The sequence below is a fragment of the Staurois parvus genome, unplaced genomic scaffold (genome assembly GCF_062004578.1).
Source record: "Staurois parvus isolate SC_StPar_1 unplaced genomic scaffold, SC_StPar_1.0 ptg000080l, whole genome shotgun sequence".
Lineage (NCBI taxonomy): Eukaryota > Metazoa > Chordata > Amphibia > Anura > Ranidae > Staurois > Staurois parvus.
This window is the reverse complement of record NW_028317876.1, coordinates 7610285-7632088: the sequence shown is the minus strand read 5'-3', so window position 1 is coordinate 7632088 and position 21804 is coordinate 7610285. Positions and strand designations below refer to the sequence as shown.

The following is a 21804-nucleotide window of genomic DNA, read 5'->3' as shown; positions in this document are numbered from 1 at the left end:
TGAAAACAATAGTTGCAGCCCTACTATTTTCCTTCCAAGATGACACCAAAGAGATACCTAGGAGTGCTTTTTTTTTTTTTTTTCAATGGTAAGTCTTATGAGCAGGGCCCTCCTGACTTTGTCTTGTGTTTTTTTGTAACTGTACTGTCTACCTTTATATTGTAAACTATTGCATAACCAGTTGGTGTTGTATAATTCCTAGATAATACTTCACCTTCCCTTTTAAATAAGCAGGCACACATGGTCATGTTTCAGTAAATCAAGCATGCATGTTTATGGAAAAGAAATGAGCAAGAACAAAATTGTCTTCTATATTCTATGTCCAACTAAACCTAATAATGCTTCAGAATTACAATGGCCATTTGGCGGCTGGCAAAATCCTTCACCGTTCCAGGTGGACGCCGTATGGCGTCCTCCCGGGCACGCGCAGTTTGCGCGCCTGCAGAGCCACGCAGCGGCGCGATCTGTCACCGGCCGTATACCTCGAACACGATCGATGACAGATCTGAGTACCGGCCCCGTTGCCGGTACCATGTGACCTGCTGTGACCAATCACAGCAGGTCACATGACAGTTGTATACAAAAGATGGCTTCATTCATGCTATCCATCGTATACTAGTGTCTAGCTGTGAATGGTCACAGCTAATCACATGCACGTCATGTGATTAGCTCTGGCCAAATCACAGCTAAGCACAAAAAAAAAAAACCCTGAATGAATCGATGTCATTCAGGTAAATGCTTGCTTATAGCAAAGTAATTCTTTGCTATAAGCAAATTGTGTAAAAAAAAAAAAATACTGATCACTTCCCCAAAGTAGTACAATGTTTGGTCATAGTGAAATATGAAAACAAATCTTAAAAAAAGAAAAATGTAATAAAAAAAAGAAAAAAATTATATATATATATTTTTTTCATACTGTCACGTCAGTGTCCCTGATCACCGCAATGTCGGTTATATGATGACGCTGTACTGCACTGGTGACAGTATGTAAAAAAAAAAAAAAAAAATTGTGAAAATAATTTTTTTAACTTTTTAATTTTCCAAAAAATGACAAAAAAAATACAACGTCAAAAAACTTACCATGCCTCTTATGAAATACGGCGGACTGTCTACTTTGCAAAAAGGGGTCATTTGGGGGATATCTGTACTGTTCTGACATTCTTGGACCTCAAGAAATTAGATTGGCTGTCAGTACTTCAGAACTGATCAATTTTCAGATCTATACCATAGTTTGTGAACTCTATAACTTTCCTACAAACTAAATAATACATCCTAATTTGGGTTATTTTCACCAAAGACATGTAGTAGAATACATATTGGCCTAAATTTATGAAGAACAATTATTTATTTGCAAACGTTTATAACAGAAACAAAGAAAAACATGTTTTTTTTTCAAAATTTTTGGTCTTTTTTTGTAAATTCAGCAAAAAAATAAAAACCCCAGTGGTGATTAAAGAGCACCAAAAGAAATCTCTAGTTGTGTGAAGAAAATTATAAAATTTTAGTTTGGGTACAATGTTGTATGACCGCGCAATTGTCATTCAAAGTGTGAGAGCGCTGAAACCTGAAAAATGGCCTGGGCAGGAAGGGGGTAAAAGTGCCCGGTACTGAAATGGTTAAAGACTGTAAGCCTTTTCAATACTGTTATGCATTTGTCCTTTGTTATAAAATGTGTGGCAGATTCTGCAAAACGTAATTAGCCCTTTGGAATGCAGTCCGGGGAATTTCTAAGACAGGTAAACACCAGAAAAGTGAATAGGCTGGTTCACCTGTGAGCTTACATCTGGGGAGGTTTTTTATTTTCTCTTGGTAATCATTTGTACAATACACAAAACTTCTGCAAATGTTTAATGTGATATTTTAAATACAAACTATAATAAAATCAATCTATACAAATTTAACATACAAAGAAAAGATGATGTCATAAAAGCAGCATGAATTAAATATTGACTAACAGAATTATTTGCTTGAAGAATACTCGTTTTATTATGTAACTAAAGCACAACATTATGTTGTATATAAAAGCTTTCAACTTTTTCTGTTTTAGTCAGCTAGGATTTTCTACAATTTGTAGAAAAAAAAAATTATATATATCTATTTTTTCTTTAAACTTATTTTATGCAATGAAAAAATAGATTGCAGTTTGTCAGTGGGACTTGCAATAATTTTTTACCCCATTTACTGTAGTTGACTTTTACCAGAGAATGATGCCAAACTACATGAATACCTGGCAATGTATTTAGTGTACTGCATGTCTTCAACCTCTCACATACGGAGTTCTTTTCCTTTCAACCCAGCAGGCTGAACAAAAAAAACAAAAACTGGGGGACAGCTGTACACATGGTCTGAATGTCGGCTGGTTCTTGCTGAACTAGCCGATATTAGGACTGTGTGTACCCAGCTTTAGTCTAGGTTCACACCTAAGCGTTTTGCGGTGCATTTTGCAGAAACGCACTACAGCCCATTTAACATGATTTTCTATAGGACACGTTCACCCGAAGCATTTTTTGGAAAGGGTTAAACGCAAAACGCTGCATTTTGGTTCAATAGACATCAACGGAGACAATGCAGAAATTCATGTAATGTGTTTTGATGCATTTTAATCTGCCCAGCAACAAGTTGGAAATAAAATGCAAAATGTGTCAAAAACGCATGAGCAAAAAAAAAATGCAAACAACGGATCAAACGCAAACTGCCCAGGTGTGAACCTAGCCTTAGAGAACTAAGTGGACTACCATTGGTGACCTTGCTTTTTTTTTTCAAATACTAGTTTTCTGGCTCACATGTAGATTCTTAGTATGCGTTCTGAGTCAGTGACCCATACAAGATCAGGCACTTTGATTTCACTAGCTGCATGCTTGTTTCAGTTTAGTAACTCAGAAAGTATAAGTTAAAATACATCAAAAATATGTATCTAATAAATTATGGCTTACAGATATATAAAACCACTTCCAGGGTTTCATTCTCTATGGTATAAACCTGTTTAGTATGTAATCTTTATTTTACAATCTGTGTCTAGGATTTATGTGGTATTAATTTTTATATAATTGTTCAAATTTATTTAATATATTTATATATAGAATATTTTAGAATACATTTTAGTGCATTTCCTTAACTTTTTTTATTAGTGTAAGTTTGGTTCATTGCATTTGTGTACAAACTGAGTATTAGTACCAAACGGCAACTTTCTTGGTAATTGTGCCTAATAAATTCCATGACTGGATTCATTAGCAAATAGACAGTAGCTGTGACAGTGTGGTGAATTTGACATTTGTGACATTATCAAGGAACCCCAAGGGCTGAGTATGTGACTATAGTAAAGACCAAACCTTTCACTTGAGCATGGGACTCACTCCCATTTTTAAAGAATAAGTTCACCTTTGTGAAAAAAAATAATAAATGCACATTTTTTTTTGAAGATTTTTTTTCGTTTACTAGGAACCTGCTAACATTGCACCAGTGATCAGCAGATCACACGTGCAATGCAGGACACCTGCAGACTGTCAGTGTAAGCTGTCCGCTTCTATCTCGTATGTGCAGGCAGTTACTGAATGACAGGAAGCATCAATGAACTACCTAGAGTGCTCATCAGCGCCCTGGTAGTTCATTGAGAACTACAAGCTGACAGCCTCGAAGGCTGTTGGTACTTGTAATTCTCCCATTCACAGAACTCTGTAAATGAATGATGTGGCTGCTTTTTTTTTTTTTCTTTCTTAAATTTTGACACCAGGTGCGGGGAGAGGATCCCCGGCTTGCTGTCACAACAGGGAATCGGGGTGGGGGGCTTGCTGCAACAGTAATATGTTACACCCAAAATACAGATGTAACATGTTACAAAAAGGTGAACTTATCCTTTAAGCCAGTAAGCCCAGTGATGTCACATGAGGAGTCCATATCATCAGGAAAGGTGAGTGTATATACTACTGAGGAAGTGTATTTACACAACTACAAGGTTGAATTCCTGTTAAGAAAACATAGGCCATTGCCTATGGCAATAGGGCTGCAAGGGTTGGCACACATCTTCCCACATGTTTTTGATGGTTAGTAACATTCTCATGTATTAAAAAACAAACAAAAAAAAAAAGGTTCTGCACTGATACTCTTCCTCCCAGGGTGTTCTAGGTGGTATTAATTTCTATTGCTTTGGCACATTTAGTACACTTTTTTAAAGTGTATTTGTGTACTACTTACTCCTCATCCACTCTGGCACCTAGGACAAAATGGTAGCATATTAAAGGTTTGCTCTGCCTTTCGCTGGTTCTAGGTGTGCAGAGTGGGCAAGCTGTCTTTTTCAGGGCCAGTTCACACCATAAATCGCATAGCACATGCAATCCGACGCAGTGCGATTTCAGCCCTTTCATTTGAATTGGTTGAAATTGCGCTAGACACAGCAAAAGTAGCTCATGCACTACTTTACAAAATGCAGAGCAACTGGATCGCATGGTACCATGTGATCTGGTGCAGGCAAACCCACTGCAGGAAATGGGCACAGAATGTGGGTTTCCAACACCAGGTTCTGGTGTGAACTGGCCCTCAGTCTCTGCCCCCCCAAGTCTTGTGTAACTATGATTGTGATACAAAGGACAGAAAATAAACCGTTGAAAAAGCAGGACACAAGACAGCTGACTTTGGGGACTGAAAGTGTACAGTACATATGGCCAATTACAAAGAAGCTTGATGGAGCCTGCACAACAGGGTTTCATCATTCTCAGCATGTGTTCATTGATGATGATGTGTTCATTTAATATCTCCAATGAAGTTTTCTCTGTAACCATACTTGGGCTACTTAGATAGTTTGACTGTATACCACATTTTAAGCTTAGTTCTGTGCAATGTCTGTCTCTTCAGTTGACCATCACCAGCTCAAGCACTGGGGTCTATTAAATAACATTTTCATGTATGTGAACACAAATGACTGACACCACTCACATCTGGAGACAAATGTTAAATGTCAACTTTTTTTTAGCAAATAAAACTGCAATTAATATTTATTTATCGATCCACAGGATAATTATTCTTTCTACATTAGACAGATATATCAGTTTCGTGTTAAGAACAAAAATGAGAAAAAACTGCACTGTTGTAATTAACATTTTTTTGCTAACAAACAGGAAACTGAATCATAAAATAAATCTGTTGTATAAAAAGATAGAAAAAAATTATATTTATTTTAAATTTTACCGCAAATAAAATATCCCCTGTATAAAACATAAACAAAGCTTTCTTTGGGAGAGATTAGTAATATCTTTTTTTTGTAATTTGCATAATAATTCTTTTAAAATGCTCAAGAAGATATACAACTCTGAATAGATCTACATTGTAAAGATCTATTGTACCTTGATTTGAGCAGGTTAGTAAAAAAGGCTCTTTTAATAAATTACAATCATTATTAGAACTACTATATTTTACTCTGAACAGAACCTTCACTGTTGTAGCAGGCTATTGCCTTAAAGGGTCGGTACTCCTAAAATGAGTGTTTCAGTCTAATGTAGATGCTGGAGAATTAAACCGCCCAACTGTTTTGTATCCATTCTTTGGAGACACTAGTGGCAATAAGCTCTTTATTTGCTGGTCTGCACACTGGCTACAGTGGCCATGAGGAGGTCCCAAGCTCCATGTTACATTTTTTATTTATTTTATAGTATAAGAATATGACAGCAGCTAAAAGTGGATGAGGAAACCCATAGTCTAAGGCGGACACATATTCATATATTATGCAATCTTTTAACTAAACCAAAGGAGATCTGGAATTTGCATGTCACATCCAAGTATCATGGGTGTTCGAAAGTGAAAATTCTGTAGCGTTGGTCAGAGAAATGTTCAAGTATGTCAGACAAATTCTGTAGTTGGAGTACGGTGCACATGAAATAATTTTTTAATTGCATAAGCAATCTAATACAAAGAATTATGTTTTTCAACATATTATTGTTTAAGTAAAAATCTTGGTTGTTGGAGATCTTCCAACATTACTGGCAAAAGATCTGTGTATGGCCAACACTATGTATACTTTGAAAAGCAAATTAACTTTCAAAGTAAGCCTCCAATTAAAACTAAAACTTCTTAAACCATTGACTACCTAATTCTTGCTGCCCAGCTGCCAGTTCTTAATTGAAGTTACATCATTTTTGCATTAAGCAAAAGACCTACGAGGTAAGAGAATTTTCTTTTCTACAACTGCCTGGTGTTTTTCTTTTTTTAATAATCACCAACCAAGGCTTTCTTAGAAGAGCTGATATTTTTATAAAGTACAACATTCTAGTCCCTCTTATATTAATCTTTAACTGTATAGGAAAAACATATTATAACAAAGACCTGAATTAAGTAAATCTTTTCAACATCTCAAAAACATTTCTCAGTATGATAATATATTCTCAAGTCAGAATTGTACCGTTTTAGGGTACACAGTTAAGTTCTTTAATTTACCCATATGCCTGTTCAGCCATTTACAACAAGTAATTTTAATTCGCTGCCTGATAGTGTTTCCAATATGTTTAAATTCCTATGTATCAATGTGGATACTTGCCTTTTCCTCAAAGAAAAGGGAATGTTCCTTTAACTGTACATATTTTGAAAAAAAGAAAAAAGTTCAACAGTAGACAGTTTGACTGGGGTGAGGAGGAAAACTTGCAGTGCTATTGGCAGCTTGAAATTAGTTGCGTAAATCGGCAGATCTCATAGTGCCTGGGAGCAGTTTATAGCCACCATAATTATAAAAAAAATGTAGGTAAAATGTGCAATCTGTCTGCCAAAAGGTCATAGTTGTAGTCATGAACAGACCTTTGTGTCTGTAAGGTGCTCTTAAATCTTTTGGAGAACATGCAAATATACCGAAATCTTGTTATACTGAATACAAGCTAAGCCTGGGTATGCCTAACATAAGGCTGTGTAAATTGTGGCCCCCAAACAATTTATAGGAGTACAATAAATGGCCACTTGCCTTCTGTTAAGTGCTGATTTTGTAAGGTGCACAAGCAGATTGCAAATTGGCTACAACTGTAATATAAAATATACATATTTACAATATAGATTTTTTTTTAAAGAAACAAGACAAGTCATTCCTGCCATATCACACTTCCCAGTCCACACTAAGGCCTGTGTTGTGTTGAATCTGTATTGGTCCTGTTTTACACTCGTCCTTGCAGACCTTTTTTGGTAGACCCTTATCCTGAGAAAAATCTTCGTAGGTATCCATGGCAGCTTTCCACACTGACTGGTTTTGATTAAATCAAAGCGGCATGTTAAGGGCAGAAAATGCGAAATTAATAAGATGACAAAACTCTTTTTTTTTCTTCTCTCCCGGAAAATAAAAATAAAAAAATACAAACAAGTCCTTCTAAAAAGTCTTAAGGCTTGATTGAGTGATATCTGATGTTTTCTTAATAACCGTGGCTCTGGTTTCATGGTCTTTACGGGTGATGTTCAGTGTTGAAGAACTGGCTGTCTGTAAAATGGGGTTTGGTTCTGGAAACATGGGCCAGTTGCTGTTGTAGGGCATAGGGAACTTCTCCTCCTTTATGGTAACCTGGAGATCTGGCTTGTTAGACGTTACAAAGGTCTGCATGCCCGGGAGGTTATAAAGTGCTCTTGGGCTGGCAGTCCGTACACACTCTCTGTTTTCACTGGTCCTTTGATTTTGCAATCGGCTCTGGAATCAAATAAGAAGAACTATATGAAGCTGTGTTATTTTCCCAAATACCATGTATCGTCAGAAAGTGATATCATGAAATAGAAACTAAAATCTTATTTAAATGGTTTTAAATGCTTAAACATTTTCAAAACTATGTTTTATGTTTTTCACTATAGGCATACAGGGCATCATACATGACAAAGGATTACCAGAGTGCAGAAGTTAATAAAGATGTTAACATGTTAGCTTTTGTGAGAGCATATCAGGAACCTTTTAGCTTGCTTTGCCTGACTTCGTGTTTGCTCAACTGCCCAGAGCAGTGCCAGCACAAAACAAAGCAAAAGTCCTTGTTCCCTATGTGGGCAGTTAACAATACTGCATTTCAGAACGTTCTTTCAGTACAGTGGGTTGTGATACAAACTACCACATCAAAACACAGAACTTAAAATGTTATGAAAGTCAAATTTTTTTATTTAATTAAAATAACAAACATGTTATACTCATCCGCTCCGTGCAATGGTATTGCACAGAGCGGCCCCGATCCTCCTCTTTACGGGTCCCCTGCTGGTGATCCTGGCTCCTCCTCTTCTTTATGTGTCCCCAAAGCAAACAACTGCTATGGGGGCACATGGTGTCCGCTAGCTCCCGAGCTGTGTGTCTATGGAGCCGCAGTCCATAGATACACACTGCAGGACTTGGCCCTGCCTCCCTACTGAATTTGAATGGCACGCCTGCTGCTGTTAAAGTTCTGTATGAAAAGGGGAGAAGAAATGCAACCGTGCACAGCACTGGATCTCTTCGTCCCTCTCTTCCTCTTCACACAGGGAAGGGGGAAGACATACAAATAAAAAAACTTTTTTTGTTACCTTAATGCAAGGAATGCATTAAGGTAGGAAATGGTTTTTAACTTTAGTATCACTTTATTAAAATGTTTTGAGTGACATTTCATTAAAGTTCTAACAACAAAAAATTAAAAAAAAGAAAATAAAAGGAACAGTGTAGTGCACCGGAATCAGCGCATCAGCATGGTTTACTCCCAGAGCAAACAGGTGGCTGTGTGATCAGTGTGGCTTGCTGGTGTGAACAAGACATCATATAGAACATCCAAAAAATGAACATCCAGAGTACTCAAAAAAGGACAAGTAGCTCAAATGACTAAATCCCTTGTGTGTGTACATTTCAGCTCAAACTGTTGGGAATGCTAAAAATACATGGTCATTCTGCAGTTGTATTGACTTACACCACTCATTGGCTCTAATGCCTTTGTTAACTTTTTACCATGCTACTCACCCTGAGCAGAGCTAAATTCTGGGGAAAAGTTCTGCCAGGAAAAAAGACCAGCAGACAGGCACGGCGCTGGATCAATACAGGACTAAGGTAAGTATTTGGGGGAGGGGAAGGGCACAGCAAATGGCAAGACTTTTATTTACCTTAATGCATGGAATGCATTAGGGTAAAAATGTTTTACCTTTAGAACCACTTTAAGGCTGGATTCAAATAAGAACTAAATGCGAGGAGCATTCAGTGCCTGTGTTCTCGGGGCTGTACCAGGGGCGGACTGACCATTTGGAAACTCGGGCACTGCCCGAGGGCCAGGGGTCAGTAGGTGGCCCCATGAGATGCCCCTGGTACCTTTTTCATAGGCTTTTTTGAGTTTGGGCAAATACACAGGGGCCCCATGATCCCCTATTGCCCGGGGGTCCCATGAGTTGTCAGTCCGCCCCTGGGCTGTACAAATATATATTTGGCAGACCCTGGTAGAAAAAGCAATGTAACATACAAGTGGCTAAAGGCCAAACTGCACTAAATTATGTACTGCTGCATCGCACCACACTGTAGTCCATATGCATGTGTGTGAACTGGGGCACTTAGAAAAGCAAAGAACCGCTTGCCAAGCATTTTCCTGGGAATCTAACTGAATTTGACTGTCACTTTAAGCAAGCTGTTAGTAGATGTCGCATGTCAGTGAGATTTAGCAATGCTTGAAGAACAGCCTGATGAAGCAGGCTTATTTAAAGTAACACCTTCTATTAACAATTGTGCTTCAATTAGAATTCCTAGTATGAACATTTTATACAGTTAAATTGGTCCACCTTGCACCAATGTAGTTAGGTATACAGTATGAACAAACATAACCCCTACTCCACGCTCTTATAAATGACACTAATGATTCATTAACCAATAAACGTGTCTTACTGCTGCTGCATTAAACAAACTCCAAACAGCAAAAAGTGAATATGTGATAGAAATAAAAATCTACATGCGGCGCTGTAAATTTCAAATTTAAATAATTAAATCCTCTGTCCCAAATACAATATGATAAAATATCATAATAAATATAAGGGAAAAAAATTATAAACATGTTACAACCAAGTACTCAGCGAAGTCATGTAACAAAGTATTAGTGTGCAAAAAAAATCATTTCTCCAGTGAAAAATGTTCACAACTTCAGTCCAATTTTAAAGTGCTTCATGAAGCGCGCACACACTTTCCTATCATGTGAAAACCAGTGTTGCAGAGTCCTCCAGTTCTCAAAAGACAGATTCGCCAGCTTGAAATGCGTCTCTTATTACAGATTGGCATAACGTGCTCCTACACAGCTGCTAGAGGCTGTAGATTCCACCTCATCAAAGATGATTTCCTCTTTTCTTTGCTCAGCACAATGTGGCCAATCCCTAGATTAGTGTTTCTCAACTTTTTTCAAGTCAAGGCACCCTTTAATGTTATGCACATCTCGAGTCACCCCATTCTAAAATGTATAAAAACTAAACTAATAGTTTTACATAATAAAGCAACTTCTACTCATATAGCTCATCCAATGTTAGAGGTGATTTGTTCTTCCAAAGCAAATACACCTTTGCACACTGGTACTGACTAGTATTCCAATGTTTCTGTTCTTCCTCAGTTTCTTCTCCTCCCTCAGTTAATGTGACCCCAGTGCAGATGGAGAAGGACAGGAGAGGGGCAAACAAGGATGCATCTGATATCCCTCTTATCAAATGATGGGGTCATTGATGGTTAGGCTGGTGACTACAACCCTTGGCAAAACATACTGAATCATCACTCTTGGAAAATGTTCATTCAACTGTTTTTAATTGTGTAGAAAAAAAAAACTAATCACAGACATGCCTCAAAACTATTTTCATGCAACATTCCAACCTTCTGCTTTAACCTCCCTAGTGGTATGATTATGTCCATATTTCTGTGCTCAAAGCGGTACATTTTTTTGCATGGAAATATGTTGTTTTTATTGTAGGCCTGTCATTTTTAGAAATAACTCACTGAAATCTGTCCGAACAAGAGTCTAGTAAACATCCCGGGTATAATAAAACTTGAAACACGAATTATAAATTATAATATACTAAATCATAAAAAATAATATAATAATAATAATAAATTTAATTCAATAATATAATCAAACCAAAAACACTGAAATTTGAAATAGAGCGCCAAGTTCGCACATCACTGAGCTTAGTCGCAGAATCGTTTTCAGTGTCTGATTACAAATTTCCCCACGAATCATTATTACTCAATTCTGCAAGTGGTTCTGATTTACTATCTCTGTATTCTAGCTGGTCTAAAACAGCTTTTGACCTAAAGGGACGCTTTTTGGACGCCATGGACTTTTCTAAGTTTCCAGGCAGAAAGAACGGTAAAAATGCAGGCAGGGCACAGGACAAAGCACTAGGGACAATATGTATGTGAAATGGTTTGATACAGTAATGTTATACTATGTGATTTTAGTGTATTTTGTGAATGTCAGTTTTTAAAATTTTCAAATCTCCTGCCGGTTCTGGCCCCCATACATCCTGACGCTCGCAGGGACTGGAACACGTAAACCAGATGCCTGCACTGGCCGGAGAAGATGGCTGGGAACGCTGCAGGGGACACATCGCGAGAGCGCAGGACAAGGTAAGTGCTGCAGGGAATCCCTGAGCAACGCTGCATGGTAATCCTGAGTGTAGCTCGGGGTTACCACTTGTGCTACTGAAACTTTACCCCGAGCTACACTCGGGAATAACGCCAGGGAGGTTAAGAAACACTTAAAAAAAAGAAAAAAAAAAAAACTAGTCAGTTGCAACTGTTTTGAAGATCAAGCAGAGGAAAAAATATAGAATCACTCAATTCTGAGAAAAATATTACGGAATCATGAAAAAAGAAACCACTACAGTACACCACTAGTACTTTATTGCACCACCTCTGGCTTTTATAACAGCTTGAATTCTCTGAGGCATGGATTTAACTATCCACAAACAGTATTTTTCATCAATCGAGCTCCAACTTTCTCTTATTGCAGTTACCACATTAGCTTTGCAGGTTGGAGCCTTATCATGGACCATTTCCTTTCATTTCCACCATAGATTTTCAATTGGATTGAGGTCCGGACTATTTGCAGGCCACGCCATTGACATTATATGCCTTTCCTGAAGGAAAGTTTTCACGGCTTTTGCCATATGGCAAGATGCATTATCATCCTGAAAAATGATGTCATCATCACCAAACATCCTTTCAGTTGATGGAATAAGAAAAGTGTCCAAAATCTTAATATAAATTTGTGCATTTATTAAAGATTTAATGACTCATCTCCACTGTACATTTACCTGCCATGCAACCCCATATCATCAATGATTGTGGAAATTTGCATGTTTTCTTCAGGCAGTCATCTTTATACATTTCATTGGAACGGCACCATACAAAAGTTTCAGCATCATCACCCTGCCCAATGCAGATTAGTGATTCATCACGGATTATCATTTTCATCAAGTCATCCCCAGTCCATGATTGCTTTTCTTTAGCCCACTGTTTCCTTGTTTTATTCTGTTTAGGTGTTAATGATGGCTTTTGTATGTCTTTTCTGTATGTAAATCCCATTTCCTTTAGGCGATGTGTTACAGTTCGGTCACAGACATTGACTCCAGTTTCCTACCCATTTGTTCCTCATTTGTTTTGTTGTGCATTTTCTGTTTTCAAGGCATATTACTATAAGTTTTCTATCTTGACTCTTTGGTGTCTTCCTTGGTCTACCAGTACGATTCCCTTTTACAACCTTCCCATTTGCTTTGTACTTGGTCCAGATTTTAGACACAGCTGACTGGAAACAACCAACATCTTTTGCAACATTCCGTGATGATTTACCTTCTTGAAGAAGTTTTATAATCCTTTCCTTTGTTTCCCCTGACATCTCTCCTGTTGGAGCCATTGTTCATGTCAATCAGCTTGGTCCAACAGCTCCCCAAGGTGTGCAAGCACGTTTTTTTTTTTTTTAACTGCAGACTAATGTAATCTGATGCAGAGGTTTGTTTTAGAACTGCAAAGTACATGGCGATTCCATTATATTTTCCTCAGAATTGAGAGATTCCATGTTTCCCTCTGCTTGATCTGCAAAAACAGTTTCAATTGACTACAGTTTTCTTTCTTTTTTCTTTTTTAAGTGTTTCTTAAAGCCAGAAGTTTGGAATGTTGAATGAAAATAGTTTTGAGGCATGTCTGTAATTGTTTTTTTTTTCTACAAAATTAAACAATTGAGTGAACATTTTCAAGATTGGTGATTCCATACTTTTTGCCAGGGGTTGTAGAAGGTTGTAGCAGTGCACAATGAAAACCTCTGCCTTTGTGTAACTAAAATGCAGGCTTGATCGACCTGCTGGCTTGTATACAGTTTTTGGGGAGTCTTTAGCCATTTTACCAAGGCGCAGCTGAAGACACCGGAAGGCACCCTGGTTTCAAAAGGCTGCCCTAGATATCTATGGAGGGGCAATGGAGACAGCCTTGGACAGCAGCATTAACTGAGTGGGATGAGGAACAGGCTGGGGATGAAGAGCCAACACACATCCTCAGTTCAGCATCAGCCTGTGGAAGCCCCCACAACTTCCTGATCTCATGAATGAATGCATGACTGAATTTTTTTTCTTATTTTCACCTAATGATCCTGCCAGTAACAGACTTCATGTCACAGGGTGACAATGCTCACCATCTGTAATATATATATGGAGGAAGTGTTGTCACCCGAGGACAGCATGTAAATTAGGACTGCAGAACATTTTCATAAGGGGGAGGTGTTCTATAGTCTAGATAAAGAAGTGAGAACTATGCTTCGTGATAAGCATGCAGCATAGGCACAGGAAGTTCTCAGATTATATAGATTTTTGGAATTATATACATTTCTTTGCACAGATATAACAAAACACTTTCAATGGAATATTTAACAGCAAAGGGGAGCATATATGTAAGTACATATAAGTACACACACTTTAATTCAGCTGTTCATAATCATCTGTATATTATATAGATGTGCAACACAATCTCATTACTTTAGATAAAGCACCAGTCATTCAACATACTATAAAGAAAGGGCTCCTCCCTAGGCAAACACTCATATCAACTGCATCACAGCCTTTAACCCCTCTTATAAAGTGTGAGAACAAGTGTAGCAGCAGTGATTATGTAATGCTTTACATATATTTACTTGTACAGGTCTATACATAATTATTTTATGCACTTATTGTTTATAAATGGCTTAATGGCAATTGAGTCGAGTTGGGCTTATGACTGGCATTTGATTAGGTCAGAGCAAAATATCACTTTTGGGTTCAAAACACTTGCATAGAGAGAATTCAAACGCTTTAATGAAGTTACATATTTACACTTCCCACCATGGCGTCCATTGTAGAATGCTGCACTTTAAAAACTCGTCCTGCTGCCCACATGCTTCCAGTTCCTGTGCTTTACACCAAGTGTTTAGAATTGCAGCTGGCTCCAGGGAAGTGTATAGGAATTTCCCAGCTATCCAGTGACAGGCAGCGGTGGGTAGCAGGAGTGCAGCTGAGAGAGACAAGTTTTTAAAGCACTGTATACCCTTAATGACATCAAGCCAAATACAGCTTAAGCTGGGTATACTTTTGTTTTGGTTCAACCGCCAAGTAAAAAAAGAAAAAAAGTGACATCACCACGTTGATCCGTGATGTGTGGATTCCCATGTCAGAATACATTGATCAGCGCTTGCAGCCATTAGCTGCAAATACTAATTGAATGCAGGTTTTCTGGTTTCTGTTGAACAGACAGTGGTACACATGTACTGAAAGTTGGCCAGTTCCTGCTGAATCGGCCAACTTTCAGTAGGTGTGTATCGGGCTTTGCATATTACACTCTACTTTCAAAGCTTTTCCTGTAATGTCTCCTGTGGTTATTACTTGAAATATTAGTGCTCCTGGTAGAAGATATGCAGGTAAACCCAGCCCAGAACTGCAGTCTTTTGCAGTACAGTTCATTTAGCAAAACATTAATACAGATGACAATATGCACCACTTGTATTAGTTTTTATATTTTTCACTGAGAGTGTATAGTTCCTTTAAGCCACCCAGTTTTGTTTATAGATAGTAGTGTATTTTCAGTATGGAGAAGCATGTTTATTTCAACAGCTTTAAATCTTAAGCATGAACATGCACTAAATAGGGTAAATAGGAAAAACATGACACTTACCACATTTTCATCATCGCTGGGTACGCTATCAGTTTCGCTCTCTAACAAAAGCAAAAATATTTGATTAAAACAGTGTAGAAAAAAGTACAATGCTGTCAATGTACCATTCTAAACATAACCAACAGCCAACAAGAGTATACTACCTATATAGCAAGTGCACAGCCAGGAGGAGAAAGAGCTTGCAGGCACCATGTAAGGATCATGGTTCTTGTAGGAAAAGAATTTAGGTCTTTTTGCTTATGTTTCTTGCAGAACGAAAATTTCATAACACATGAAATTTTATCAACACTGGCTTCAGTCCACATGAACTGGTAGAATATGTGTTGTTAACAAGTAAGGCTGGCCATACATTATACAATTATCTGGAGATTTTTGGTTTAGATTTACCAAAAACCATATAATAGGAGGACAAACCTAAACAACACTTTCAGTTGTATGCAATTAGGCAGGCCCTTGCACTACACAGTTGAAGGTAAATCTAAAGGAAATTGGGCAGAAAATTGGAAGATAATTGTATAATGTATGGCCAGCCTAAGAATAAGTAATAAAATAAGCACACGGTCTAAAATGGATGTGCAGGATTGCGAGAATACCATAAAAAAAAAAATCAAGGAATTGAACACTGCAAGAGGCCTGTTTAGGAGACAGAATTTACTATGACATCAAAGCTAAATATGACACAAAACTAGACTGGAAATACTGTGTTTACCACTGTGCTGTTGGCATCTTTAGCTATACTATATTGCCAAAAGTATTGGGACACCTCTCCAAATCATTGGATTCAGGTGTTCTAATCACCTCCATGGCCACAGGTGTATAAAATAAAGCACCAAGGCATGCAGACTGATTCTACAAACATTTGTGAAAGAATGGGTCGCTCTCAGGAGCTCAGTGAATTTAAGCGTGGTACATCTGGAAAATATCCTTGCTAATAAATATTCCACGGTCAACTGTTACTGGTATTATAACAAAGTGGAAGCAACTGGGAACAGCAGCAACTCAGCCACCAAGTGGTAGGCCACGTAAAATGACAGAGCAGGGTCAGAGCATGCTGAAGCACGCAGTGTGCAGAAGTTGTCAACTGTTCGCAGAGGCAATAGCTAAAGACCTCCAAACTTCATGTGGCCTTCAGATTAGCACAAGAACAGTGTGTAGAGAGCTTCATGGAATGGGTTTCTATGGCCGAGCAGCTGCATCCAAAGCCTTACATCACCAAGTGCAATGCAAAGCGTCAGATGCAGCGATGTAGAGAAAGCCGCCACTGGACTCTAGAGCAGTGGAGACGTGTTCTCTGGAGTGACAAATCACACTTCTCTGTCTGGCAATCTGATGGACGTGTCTGGGTTTGGCGGTTGCCAGGAGAACAGTACTTGCCTGACTGCATTATGCCAAGTGTAAAGTTTGGTGGAGGGAGGATTATGGTGTGGGGTTGTTTTTCAGGGGTTGGGCTTGGCCCATCAGATCCAGTGAAGGGAACGCTTTCGGCGTCAGCATACCAAGGCATTTTGGACAATTTCATGCTCCCAACTTTGTGGGAACAGTTTGGGGATGACCTCTTCATGTTCCAACATGACTGCGCACTAGTGCACAAAGCAAGGTCCATAAAGACATGGATGAGCAAGTTTTGGGTGGAAGAACTTGACTGGTCTGCACAGAGTCCGGACCTCTACGAAATGGAATACCTTTGGGATGAATCAGAGCAGAGACTGCGAGCCAGGCCTTCTCATCCAACATCAGTGCCTGACCTCACAAATGTGCTTCTGGAAGAATGGTCAAACATTCCCATAGACACACTCCTAAACCTTGTGGACAGCCATGCCAGAAGAGGTGAAGCTATTATAGCTGCAAAGGGTGGGATAACTCAATATTGAACCCTATGGACTAAGACTTGAAGGCCATTAAAGTTCATGTGCGTGTAAAGGCAGGCATTCCAATACTTTTGGCAACATAGTGTATAGATAATATTGTAATATCTATCTGATGAGGTTCTTGGAAGCATCAGATATGATCATTGCCAGTGCCAACATGATACTATGATGAAGGTGAATGCGGACCGCTTAAATTATTCTGAGGACAATGAGAATCCTTATAGAGGACCTGCATATATATGTGTGTGTCCTTTGTAAAACTGCACCTCTCAATCTGCCTGAACATTATGTGAATGGATAACCATGTCTTACTGAAAAAAAAATACAAGGCTTTCACTGAAGGGTGGCAGTTACAAGACAGCACCTCTCCGTGGTTACTATGCAGAATTGCAGCCACTCAGCACTGGACCCGGAAGATTGTTGCCATCGCTAGCCTACTGAACGAAATATCGGATTGGATGTCACTCCACTTCCTCAAACTGAACCTTTCCAAAACCGAGCTCCTAGTTTTCCCCCCAGCCCGCGCCCCCCAACTTCTCCATCACGACCAACAATGCCACCATCAGTCCCACTCCGCAAGCCAAAGTACTTGGTGTCATCCTAGACTCCAATCTGTCCTTCCAGCCCCAGGTTCAATCGCTGACAAACTCATGTAGACTCCACCCCTGCCAAATCTCCAAAATATGTCCGTTCCTAACCCCGGAAACTACTAAGCAACTCATTCACTCCCTTATCATATCACGACTTGACTACTGTAACTCCCTCCTCACTGGCCTACCTCACAACAGGCTATCCCTGCTTCAGTCTATCCTGAATACTGCGGCCAGACTCATCCACCTTACTAACCGCTCCGTATCCGCCACCCCCCTCTGCCAATCCCTCCACTGGCTTCCAATTGTCCAACGGATACAATTCAAAATGCTAACACTGATGTACAAAGCTGTCCATAACACTGCCTCAAAGTACATCACCGACCTGATATCCAAATACCAACCTAAATGTACTCTCCGCTCCTCACAAGACCTCCTTCTCTCTAGTTCCCTGGTCTCCTCCTCCCATGCCAGTCTCCAGAACTTCTCCAGGGCTTCCCCCATCCTCTGGAACTTCCTACCCCAATCCATTAGACTATCACCTACTCTCCTCTCCTTTAGGCGCACCCTGAAAACCCACCTCTTCAAGGAAGCCTACCCCGCCCTCAGCTAAACGCCAATCTCCTCCACTCCTCCTACCACTCCCATCCCCCACAGCTATTCCTCCCGTACCACTATTCCCTCCCTCCTAGATTGTAAGCTCCAAGGAGCAGGGCCCTCGAACCCCTCGTTTATCGCATTGTATTGTTATTGTACTGTCATGTGTATTGTCTCCCATTGTATTGTACAGCGCTGAGCGAACTGTTGGCGCTATATAAATACTGTCTCTGTTGGGGTCCCTCAAGGCTCTGTCCTCGGCCCCTTCTCTTCTCCATCAACACCTCCTCCCTTGGCCAACTCATACACTCTCACGGCTTCAACTACCACCTCTATGCCGACGACACACAAATCTATCTCTCAACCCCCCACCTCACCCCCTCGGTCTCTGCCCGAATCACACACCTACTGAGCAACATATCAGACTGGATGTCGCTCCACTTCCTTAAACTGAATCTCTCCAAAACTGAGTTTCTTGTCTTCCCCCCAGCCCGGACACCACCCCCCCACTGACTTCTGCCAATCCCTCCACTGGCTTCCGATTGCGCAACGGATCAAATTCAAAATCCTAACGCTGACGTACAAAGCTGTCCACCATACTGCCCCGAACTACATCACTGACCTAATATCCAAGTACCGCCCAGCACGCACACTCTGCTCCTCACAAGACCTCCTTCTCTCTAGTTCCCTGGTCTCCTCCTCCCATGCCAGCCTCCAGGATTTCTCCAGGGTGTCACCCATCCTCTGGAACTCCCTGCCCCAACCCATCAAATTATCACCTACTCTCCTCTCCTTTAGGCGCACCCTGAAAACCCATCTCTTCAGGGAAGCCTACCCCACCCCCTGCTAACTTGCCGACCTCCTCCACTCCTCCTACCACTCCATCCCCCACAGCTATCTCCTCCTGTACCACTATCCCCTCCCTCCTAGATTGTAAGCTCGAAAGAGCAGGGCCCTCAATCCCCTCATGTTTTGCATTGTATTGGTATTGGTCTGTCACATGTTCTGTCCCCCTTTGTAATGTACAGCGCTGAGCGAACTATTGGCGCTTTATAAATACTGTATAATAATAATCGCTGAAGTAGTGGTGAATACTACAGTGATTTGCAGCTTACACAGGGATCGGTCAGGTATCAGATATGCATACTTACATTGGTCCAAGCTGGACAAATGTAACTATGGAATAAAAACTACAATTAAAGACCAAAAACTACAACTAAAGACTTCTACCTTCAATGCTGCCAACTTCAGCAATCCTTTCAGTTTAAAGAAGTTTGCTCCAACCCCCTAGCTACCAAATGTAATATTTCAAAAACTGATCTGCAAGATAACAGTAACCTTGTCTCACATTCAAGGACACTTTGCCCCCACTCTGTATGACCTTTGGCTGAGACAAACTTTATCAATTCCAACCCAATTTAAAGCTAAATCTTGAATGAGGATTGATACTCAACAGCCTACTTCATAGATAAATCTATACCATTCTTTACCTGCCCTCGAAGTTAGTTTTTGTAAACCTATGTATAAAACTTGAAGTACATGAAGTAGAAATGATTTCAGGAAAGTGCACACAATGAATGCAAGCACCTTGCTTTTAAAGAAAAATCCATTTCCTTTTCTATTTTAAAATAACAAAGAAACAGACAATAGTCCAGTTACCATGGAACCAAAGGAAAACCAAAGGAGAATTTTCTGCTGAACATGGACATACATACATTTTCAGAGATCCTCATAAGCAAAATTAAGTTCTAGTTTAGGAATGGTTTAGTAATATTTTACCCTGTAAACTCCCCTCTATATATCTGTTACCCTCCCCACTGCATTTTGATGGCTCTGAAACATAACCTTTGACATAGATTTCTCAAACAACAGACTCATTTTATTACTTTCCTGTTTTTTCACTTCTCTTTGTTACCCACCATGCATTTGTGCATTAGACCTGTTTACAGCACTGGGCACCATTCTGTAGCTTTTCCTGCCTGTGAGTTTCAACCATGAAGTATCTAGCTTTTGTGGGTGTAGTTCCAGCATGTCTTATTTCTAGAATACATTTTAAACCTAATATTCATATGGTTAGCAGGGATTTGCACAGCTTAACAAGCAGTAATATTGTTTCATTTTGAGCTACTTTCCTGTTGCTGAGCTACCAAGAACAATAAAAGGTAAAACAAATACAGAGAACTGCATATGCTTTTGTGGCTGTAAAGACTAGTGTCCGCTCTTTGTGGCACAAGGGTATAGAAAGCTATACTACATGCTCATAATTTAATTGTATATGAAAGAAACTTAATACAAAAATACCTCTAATACCCATCTCACACTGCAAGTAGTCTCTACATGTAGGCACTTTAGATATTTAACCTGGCAGGAGTGGAGTTAAAGTGTTACTAAACCCAGGACCCTGCATTCACTATATCTATTCTCGCACAGTACACACAACATGGAAATGCTATTATCTTATAAACTGCTAAATACCTTTTCTCATCAACAGTATATGACATGTCAAGTGACTTCTATCAATGTCCAGCTGAGCACTGGTTAAAGCTTGTAGGAGGAGTTTTCGTTCTCCTCTGATTATCCTATGAGGCTGCATAACCCCCGACCCTCTGTCTGGATAGTGCCAATTGGCCCTGTGCTGATTACATGCCCCCCCCCCAAAAAAAAACAAAACAACTTTCTAGCCATACACACTAAACTGAGCATACGCAGCTTGCCCCCAAGGCTCTGTTCTGTCAGCAGATGGCTTGGGGACAGTAGAAGTAGGGGAGGATTAGAGAAAACAGGATCAAACACTTTCTTACACAATGCGAATTAACCCCTTAGGTTCCACAGTGAGTATATCAAGCATGCTTTACTGCATATACAGACTGATTTTATGGTTGTGGGTTTAGTACACCTTAATATAGCGGCCACTCCTGGCTATAGGGATACTGGACCTATACTCAAAAGTATACTAAAAACGAAAGTTTTGCTAACATATGGAGACTTATCTAGACAGGGATAATTGTGGCTAAGTAGTACCCTGAAAATCCATCTTACTCCACAATTTCTGCGCTTCCTGACACGACTGTGCATAGACACTTCTGTTTCAATAGCATCATAGCTGCATATCTACAGTGTAAGACTATCTAAGCCATATGCTGCCCACTCCTACTTCTGATGACTGCGGATTTGATTTGGAGTGAGGGACTACATGCAACAAACTACCTCCTTTTCTTATGCTTCAATCATTCTTTAAATTTGTGCTGATTCTACTTCTATTGAAACTTCTTGATCATTCCCCTAGCAAACAAATAAATTACCAGTCATCAGAGGGCAGGTGTGACATCTGAAAGCAAAGTCATGCTCCTCTATCAAGATAGCTGCCTCCATGCAAACACACAGCAAGGAATAAGGCATGGTAGGTTGACCATGGGTAAAAGATCAGCGGCGGAGAGTGTACAGGTAATGTGGGTTATTAGTCCTGTTCCCTCCGCTTGACAATTTAGGGCACAGTATCCACAGCACAGGTCCTTTTTAATACATTTTTCATTATATGACTGTAAGGGTGTTCACTCCATGGCTATAGTACTTGAAGACAGTGTCTAATATTCTTCATTCCCTACCTGTAAGGTCAGTCCTTCCTATGGGGGCACTGGTGTGG

The 21804-nt window shown here is 39.7% G+C and overlaps 1 protein-coding gene across 2 annotated transcripts in view; it reads right to left on the bottom strand.

The window, feature by feature from the left end:
* Positions 1-1835: 1835 nt before the first annotated feature.
* Positions 1836-21804, bottom strand: part of IRF2 (interferon regulatory factor 2) — a 121561-nt gene continuing 101592 nt past the window's right edge. For both annotated transcript variants that reach the window (XM_089669632.1, XM_089669631.1), the window contains exons 8-9: positions 15107-15147; positions 1836-7645 (exon numbers count right to left, since the gene is read on the bottom strand). In XM_089669632.1, the coding sequence (XP_089525758.1) occupies positions 7334-7645; positions 15107-15147 (353 nt within the window). In that variant the 3' untranslated portion in view covers positions 1836-7333. The remainder of the gene's footprint in view (positions 7646-15106; positions 15148-21804) is intronic.